Consider the following 9,634-nt stretch of genomic DNA (forward strand, 5'->3'; position numbering starts at 1 on the left):
TAAAATAACTTATTTAGATTCAGCAGCTTAGAAAGCTTACTGGTAAAGATTGTTCAAGACATTTAAAAAAAGTTGTTTTTTAGTATATATGTTGCTTCGCTTAGATCTGTTTTGAGATGTAAGGTGTTCTTATTAGTTAGCTCTTAAAATTTCTATTTAAAGTTTTATGAAATCATTTGGGGTTTGTTAATTTTAAGTAATAATATTTATATAGATGTTCAATTTACAGTGTATCAATAAACTTTAATGAATTGCAGCTCTTCAAGCTAAAATATTGAGAATGGCAAAAAAGACTAAAGATTCACAAAAACAAATTAAAGAAGAAAATGAAGTTTTAAGTACAAATACTCAACCAGATAAAGATTTAAATTTATTGGAAATAAAAAAAGAAGCTGATATACTGTTTGTTAAGATTTATATTTAATTATTTTTAAGACAGTGTGAGGTTTTATTTTATTTACAGATTATTTACGTTAAAGTTTAATAGTACATGTAATAATTATTTTTGTTTAAATTTATATAACTTAGTCTTGTAGTAGTTATTAGAAGTATGTACGTTTTGTCTTGTTGAATTTTTAAAAAGTCTATTTTGAAAGCAAAGTTAGTTTTTTAAAGTTTGTTATTTAAAAGTTAGGAAGTTTTATTTTACTCTTAATGAAAGTTTACAAACTAAAGGTTTAATAAAGTTAAGTTATTAAAATAAATACTGGATTATATATTGAATATTGTCTTTTATAAATAAGCAGTCATAAATTTTCTACAAGTAACTAAATTATGTAGAGAGAAAAAAAGAAGTTTAATACATAAATAATACACAGAATTTAGTACCGAAATGATACTTTAATATTGAAGTTAATGAAGCATATGATACAGTACCTAAATAGTCTTTTCTTCAGGTCACTATTTACTTAGAGCCAAATATTTTCTTAAACAGTTTTTAGCTGAAAGTAGAAAGTACAGGGTTGCCAAAAAACCTGGAATTTGACAAGTTAGGCTAAAAAACTTGGATTTAGAGAAATTTTGAAAAAACGTACCTCGAGTTTTGAACAAAAATTACTAAAAAAGCAGGAATTAAAAACAATTTTTACACCTTAAGTAGAAAAATTTTGATTTGACACAAAAATCTACCATAAAGATAAAAAAAATTGTCATCATCAATTTTTTTTAATTAAAAAAACACATTTAAAGTAGCTTTACAGTATCTTTTCAATGTTTATATACAATTTATCACAGTGTTTTACCTTAAACTAAACTTTAAACTAAAAATAAACCCAAAAATATGTACTTTTAAAAACCGGGAGGAAATTTTGAAAACCTGGACAAAATTTGCCAAAAACATTTGACAACCCTGAAAGCATTATTATTTTTAAAAGTCCGTGATAAAGACAACATAAACAGTTTTTATAAAAGAATATTTTTTAAATAGATGTTTAAATTGTTATTCTTTCCTTCACAACAGTAAAACAATATAAAAATCAGCTTGTTTAAATTGAAATAAAGACAGCAATCGTTGAAAATTTTTAAATGTCTTATTATTTCAGCATCGACCAGTGTAAGACAGAAGTCCCACCGAAGCAGTAAAGCAAACAGAAAACCGATCGTTGACGACGATGAGCTCACGGAATGACGTCATGATAAGCTTTTTTGGTAGCATTGTTTCATGGCGTCACTAATCTATAGAGATGTATATAACTTGTAATATTTGCAACTAAAATAATTTGAACGAGTTATTTAAAAAAAAATTGAATGGTTTTTCTCAGATGGTTTTTAATTGTTAGGGTCATTTTAAGTTCGATCGGTATTTCTACTTTTTTTTCGTAAAATATTTTACTTTAAATTTAATGTTGTCTTGTCTGAATTTTGTTAGTTTGGAATTTTTTAATTAGTAAAAAGTTTTGTAAATTAATGAGTTGGTTTCTTTTTGAAGAATGATTATTATTTTGTATCATTTAAATTTATTCCGTCTAGTGTTTATAATAAAATAAATATATACATTAAATTGCTTATTATAAAATAGCTACTAAGTAGTCTTTAAAAGTTTTTAGTAAAATTTAGGCATTTAAATATATTTTTATGATAATAAAGGAAAATATGTTCTTACTGAAAAAACCAAAATTAATAAACAGTTATTACACGGTTTCATTTCTTGAAAAATAAAATTAATTTACACTATTGCATTGCAGGAGGCTTCTAAAACCGTTTACAGTTTTATTTTTATTTTAATGTACAGTGTAAGAAGATATTGATTTAAAATTTAATTATTTTTAGTCTTAAGGTTCTTTTGTAATATTTTTAACAATATGTAAAACAAACTGAGTACATAAATTTAAAAAGAAAGTAATTAAATGGGTATTTTGTTACAACAGTATTTACAATAAATTTGTGACTTAAATATAAGAAGTCTAAACACTTCTTGTTCAGGATAATTAAAAAGTAATGTTATCTTTATAGTTTAGTTGAAAGTAAAAAAAAAAGTTGACTTATATAGGTTTTTATAAGTACTGAAAAGATGATAGTTATTTACAATAAGATTTTTAACTTTCAAAAAATACTATATAAGAAGAACATAAAACATCTTAAAAAAAACTTAAGACAATATGAAATTTTATCAGAATAGCTTATCATTCAAAATGTACAAATGGTATCTTATTTGTAGAATAAGTGTTTTTTAGAACTATAACCAGGGTTGCCACAAAACCTGGAATTTGAGATATTTAGAAGAAAAAAACAGGATATTCAAACAAAAATAATTAATATCCTGAAATTTTCAAGTGTTAAAAATTAGATTTGACTCAAAAATCTATGATATAGACTTAAATATTTGTCACCAAAATTTTTTTATTAAAGAACACATTTAGAATAGCTTTACAGTATCTTTTTTTAATGTTGTTAGACTATTTAGCAAAGTTTTTAAACTAAAAATAGACTTAAAAAAGTTTACTTTTTAAAACCTGGAAGAAAGTTCTCAAAAACCAGTGGTAACCCTGTATAATTGACTTGTTTTAAATTGGTTATAATTGCAATTACCTACTGTAACGTGTCAACTAGGTAAGCACTTAAAACACAAAGCAAAAGTGCGTACCTAGGAAGTTTTGGTACTTATTTATCTACATTAAGCCTAATTCAAAAATTTCAAAGCCACTAAAGTTTTTAAACAGCTATTAAAGCCGTTATTACTTAATTCTAAATAAATAAAAATTTTAATAAATTGTACAATCAGTAAATGAGGAAGAGAACATTACGTCAGATGTGGATGAGTCAATGGGTGTTTGTATAAATAGCCAAAGTTTACAGGCTACCAATATTCTTGATAAGTTTACACAAAGTCTGTCATTCTAAAAGGAGAGATGTCTTCAGCAGAAACGCAAGTAGCTAAACCCAAACTACTTTAACATATATGTTTTTTAAACCATCTAGTCTAAATAAATCTCAACTTTTTGTTTGCATTAATAAAAATGTATATGTTGTTCATTTGGTACAGTAACCTCTCGCTTATTTACGCACATTGTGTCCACAGAAAAATTGCGTAAAGATACGAGAGTTCGTAAAGATGCGAGAGGTACCAAGTATACTTACTACTGAGAAATACTGCTACACTTATATTCCAAACTTTGGTACCAATCAACAGTTCGAATTTTTGAAAGTCAATCTCCGCGTCCTCATCCAAGATTACGTTGAACAGATGGCTGTTAGACAAGTCTGCTGCAAACTTTATGACGTCACCATTAGACTGAAACTCATTCATTAGTTAGACCATAAAACATTAATTTACTGTGAACATTCCAACTTGACAATAAATGAATATCAGCAACATCGGTGTCACGAAGCTTTTGAAAAGCATCATAAAGTCTTACACGGAAACGCTGCAAATAATCCGATAATTTCACACACTCATTCCGGACACATTATTGTTCGCAGGTTAACTTTAGTGGTCTGTTTGTTTTTCTGTAGAAAATATAAGTCAAGAAATTATAGATCAAAGCAAATCTGAGCCATTCCGGTTCAACATCAATTTTGAAGAAAACTATTAGTACAGAGGGGAAATTACACAATGCTTATTCAAAAAGAATCTTCCTTCTGGAAATACAGAACATCAAAACTTTTCTTGACATCTTTTTCTCAACTTTACCAGAAAAGACAAACTTTTACAGTGGTATGTTAGCTTTTCTAAGATAAGGGATACTACTTAGAGATTTGCAAATAGGAGGGGTAAATCTTCTTAGAAACTTACGATTTTGAACAGTTAAGCGACCTGATCCATCAACCTTGACTACACATTGATGGCAGTCCTTCACTTCCACCACCACTCCACTTTTCTCCCACTTGCTACTTAGCTGTTTGGTTTAGTATCACGACATGATCACCGCAATTCAGTGGTGGAAACGATTTTGTGTTCTCACTTATATTTTCCAGAGACTTAACAAAATGAATATTGAGAAATTCTTCCTTTTTATTCCAAACGTCACGCCACATTTTTGAGATTGTAGTTTTGGGTTATTGTAAGTCACAACACTCTTTCTTACGTAAGGTAATGACTTCTTATCATTTGGAGGTAGGTGAGGATTGTTTTGGGATTTGTGCGGTTTTTGTCGCCATCCAGTGTGTAGAAATGCATTTTTCTGTCCGTGTACCACCTTTTTCTTCTTTACGTTTTTACGCTCGAACATATTTTTCCTACGACCTCGGATGCAAATTCTATTAGAATTTTGTGTAGACAATCCACCAACCAGTAGTGCATTTGACTCATCAACTTTATTTTGGTGACTTTGATAAACTTTTTTACGGTACTTTATCCAGCATTGTTTACAGGCAGAACACTCAATATACCTCATATTTTTACTGCTCCAAACAAATTTATCAGTTGATTTATTACATATTCTACAAGTTATTTTACAACTTGGTTTTTGTGTGGTTTTCTTTAAGGATTTGTATACATTTGGTGTATATAATCCACTAACTAGAAGTGCATTTGACTCAACAGCATAATTTTGGTGACTTTGATAATCTTTTTTACAGGACTTTATCCAGCATTGTTTACAGGCAGAACACTCATTACACCTCATATTTTTACTGCTCCAAACAAATTTATCAGTTGATTTATTACATATACCACAAGTTATTTTACCACTTGGTTTTTGTGTGGTTTTCTTTGAGGATTTGTATGAGAAAACGGAGGCTGTAACAGCGGGTTTTGACATTGCATCACGTGCCATCTCTTTACCTTCTATAAAACCGATTGTCTCATTGACATTGTTCTCATCTAGATTTTCCCATCCTAATACCTCTTTACGGATATCCTCATCAGCTAATCCTGTTACCATGACATCTTTTAGAATTATGACTGTAAAATCTATCATTTGATTACAGCCATCCTTTGGGCATTTACATGTGTACGAGCATGTACTAGCTTTTCCCTTTAAACGTGCAGCAAATGATCTAGTGTTTTCAGTCAAATCCTGTCTTGCACTAAGAAAGTCTGATCGTCGTACAACAACTGAAACAGGAATAACTGCAAGCTGCTTGATCATCCTTAAAAGCTCTTGCTCACTTAAATTTACTACATCTTCATGACCCTTCAGAAGAGCATCGCCTAAATCTTCCTCACAGCACTGGTACAGTTGACGGCCTTTTTCTAGTTCTGTCATCTCCATGCTATCTTTGAAAATAGTCCACTTTTGTACAAATATATTCCAACCCTCTTCATTGCAGTATGTCCCTATTCGAGGACGGTCCATCTTTGGAGGCTTTGGTTTTGAAGAATTTGCATAAATGTGAACGTTGTTGTGAATGATAAGCAAAGAAGCAACTACAGAAGCATCGACGTCTGGTGTTTCATATTTGCAACTCTCAAGAGGGCATTTAATCACACGCATTGTTGATTCAATTTAGCTAGACTTTATCATAAATAAATATATCTTTCTTGGTTGAGTTTATTCACAAACTAATTACAAGAATGATAAAGTCTGTAATACAAAACATAATTAAAACTAGGTAAATACTTATACAGTCACGAGTGCGTAAAGATGCGAGAGGTTACTGTATGTAAATTTTAACTGCATTGCTCTTTATTTTCGGTAATATGACTTCTTTTTACAGTTTTTTCATTTATGTTGCAAACAAGGGGTAAATAGATGTCAATTGCACTTTTTATTGGTTTTATTCATCTAGATTTTATTTTATATTTTCAAACGCTATTTACATTGATGTTTCAATCATTAGGTGTATAAATGTTATTTGCACTGTTCATTACTTTCGCTTATCTAAATTGTTCATGCTGTTTTATATAATTTCTATACCTATCTTTTAATGTTGGGGTATGCGAATTTAAACAGCACTGTTCGTTATTTTCGTTAAATGAATAAACTGTAACGTGCTCGTTTTAAATATTGGATTTAATACAATTTGTAAGTTCATAACTAATTTTCGGCTTCCTTTAGTTTGTATTTTTTGGATTTTAATATAGTATAATTAGTTTTAAAATTTAATATTTTCATATTACTAGTTTTATGTTTGTTTTTATAGTTACAAAAAAAATCGTTTTGAACACAGCCCTTTTCTGCTAAAAAGTGCGTACCATGCCGTACCTAGAAAGTGCGTACCTAGTTGGCAAGTTAATGTACCTAAAACTATAAATTAGACTATAACAAGATAACTACGTAACAAAGCAGCAAACTAATATAAGAAACTTATTTACAACAATAAAATCTTATAAGAAGAAAATAAATGCAAAAATAGCTGACATGTTTCCATTTTATCACAGTAATTCTATTAGTAATTTAACTATTTAAAATTTCAAAAGAAGTTATATATAAGACTTTGTAAATGTATTTATACAAATAAAGCACTATTTTACTAAACTTAACATAAATGAAATGTAGCAGTACTTTATATAGTTTAGACTGGATCAATGTCATCAGAACCGAATTAATATGCTTAGCAGGTTTAGTAACTATCGGTATAATCCTAAGACTTATGATAGTAATATCTCATTGTAACCTATCTATACCTCGCCATTCAATTGTTATATTAATAAAAAAGTCCTTCAAATAGACTTAATACCTTAAAAAATAAGCCTGATCATGAACTTTCAATACCCTGATATGCTAGAGATGTATGCCCATGTCTATTACTGTTTAGTAAGAAAAAGTTTTTTTGTAAAAATCTTAGCAAATTATTATATACTTTATCTGCATTTAAAAAACAACATTTGAAACTAAATTGTAAAAAGACATGTAAAAACTTGTACGTAAAAGAACCTAGCTCATATCTAAATAGGTTTTCATCATTTATTATTCTTTTTTTTCACACTTTTATCATATTTTTTTAACGAATATATCTAAGAGCTCTATTTATAACTACATTTATGTCATTGAGTCTAGTTTTATTTTCTCTGTCCCAGCATAACAGACCATGTTTTATGTGATACATAAAGATTAGGTTAAACATTAAATACACAAGTGTTTCACGCTAAAATACTTTGTTTTATATAGAGCACCAATTGTTTTGACAACTTTTTTTTCAATTTTTCTATATGTTTTATCCATTAAAGATTACTTTCCATTAAAATACTTAAGTGTTTGTAAGTGTTTAGTTTTTTATAATTCTTTTGTATTAATGTTTTTCCAAAAAAAAGTTTTCTTTCCGAATAAAAAATTGTGCATCTAAACTCACAAACTGTTTTTTTCAGTTATATATGACTTCAACAATCATAACATCACTTGTTTAACAAAATCTCTCTATCCACAATATCAAAGGCTTTACTTAGATCTAATAAAACTTCATATACAACTTCAATGTTATCGAATGAAGATAGAACTCCTTCGAGAAATAAAAAAAAATTTAATAGTCCTTGTTATTACTGTTATAGTTTTGATTTACGATAATTATTAAATTGTAACTTCCCTTTGCTTTATACTATTCATGCTTTAGTACAGCGGTTCTTAACCATTTTTTCATATTTTAACTTTTTATGGAAGGTATTTACAAAATTTACCCCGATATACAAGGTAGTGTTTATTTATTAATAAACGAAGTTTAAACTAAAGTAAAAAATTCCTTCTGTTACATTCAATATATTTTGAATTGTTATTAATTTAAAAATATATTTTTTATTACTAAATTTCTAAGTAAAAACCTTTGAAAAAAACTTTTTACAAACATTGATAAATGCTCTAGCTAGAGCCTAGAGATATATTTTTTTAGTTAGTTAAGAATAACTAAGTTTCAAGATAGATTAAAACTGTATAAGAAATATTTTTGATGATTCAATGTCTTTTCAAATTTTTTTATTGAGAGAAAATCTACTCCTATAAGAGAGGAATTTACCCCCGAGGATAAATTTACTCTAGGGAAAGAATCGTTGCTTATGATTTTAACTCATTATTATTGCTTCGAGTACTTTCAAAAACTTCTTTAGCAACAAGTAGATAGGACGATTTGGGAAAATTAAGTATTATAATACTATTACTGTATACTAGTAAATAAGTATTTTGAAACCTTACTTAACAATTGTTTAATTTCTAAAACAGTTTAACCGCCTTGAAAACTTTAGTTTTATAAAAGACTAATTTCTGTTATATTGGAAAATTTACGTCTTGTACTTTTCGAGATTATTTATTTTAAAAAATACAGGTTTTGAAAATTTTTAGATGCAAAACTATTTAAAAACATTATTAAAGGTTTTTTATGTAGTTTCAAAATAATGAGACAATAATTCATCACAGGTAGTATAGTTGCTAGGTTATTTTATATATATAGTATTTGTAAACTGGGTTATATTAAAGTATTTTCTTGCGAAGATTAAAATAATGTTCTTTTATGCCATGTACAAGTTTATTGGAAATTTTTTGATTTTTTTATATTAGCATAAATGACAATTTTTGAGAAATTTATTATTTTCTTTTAGATAAAAAGTCCTTATTTTTTTGTTTTTTTCAGTATTTACGCCTGATAAACAGAATTTCATTCAACTTTTACCACATACTTTTTTTTTAATCAAGTTAAAATTGTTAGAAACATTCTAAAATTACAAAGTAGTATGAATTATTTATATTTATTATCGAATAGAGTTAAAAGTATTTATTAATAAATATAAGATTGAACCATGAATAACTATGCTCATAAAATTTTGTTTAACCAAAGGAAGTTTTAGCTTTGAGAGCTAGGATTAATAGCTTAGGTTCCGAGTTACTGAGCGTCAATGACTTCACAACTCGAAAACTAAATGAACAGCTTGAATATTGTTCGGGCTTTTTTTCACTTGTTTATTGTTTGTGTAGATGTATAGATTTTTTAGGAGTGTAAGAACAATTTATGCTGGTAATAAAATATTTAAAAGTTGCATCCTTTATAATAAAGTAGTACTTCAAGTTTATCGTTCGTGCTACGTTATCAAATACAACTACGTAAAAAACGAAAGCATCAATTTGTCAACAAAACCACAGTTCAGAAGTTTGTAAGCCTTTTATAAGTCGTGGACTAATTTCATTAAAAAAAAAGTCTTCAGTAGGTTTCAGTTGTTTAAAATGATAATGACAGGAGTTATCAAAATAAACATACCTAAATAAAATTTAAACTAAAAATATTTTAAAGTAAACAATAAAAAAGCAAAATTAGTTATTAAATTAAGAGCTTT

General features: G+C 27.7%; 1 protein-coding gene across 1 annotated transcript in view; it reads left to right on the top strand.

The window, feature by feature from the left end:
• LOC145829896 (SWI/SNF-related matrix-associated actin-dependent regulator of chromatin subfamily A member 2-like) overlaps positions 1–1,985 on the top strand; it is a 37,134-nt gene extending 35,149 nt beyond the window's left edge. The window contains exon 34 of the mRNA XM_082937770.1: positions 1,542–1,985. Coding sequence (XP_082793896.1) covers positions 1,542–1,627 — 86 coding nt within the window. The 3' untranslated portion in view covers positions 1,628–1,985. The remainder of the gene's footprint in view (positions 1–1,541) is intronic.
• Positions 1,986–9,634: the final 7,649 nt, after the last annotated feature.

Source organism: Thalia democratica, chromosome 2 (assembly GCF_965202585.1).
Source record: "Thalia democratica chromosome 2, ktThaDemo2.hap1.1, whole genome shotgun sequence".
NCBI classification, from domain to species: Eukaryota; Metazoa; Chordata; class Thaliacea; order Salpida; family Salpidae; genus Thalia; species Thalia democratica.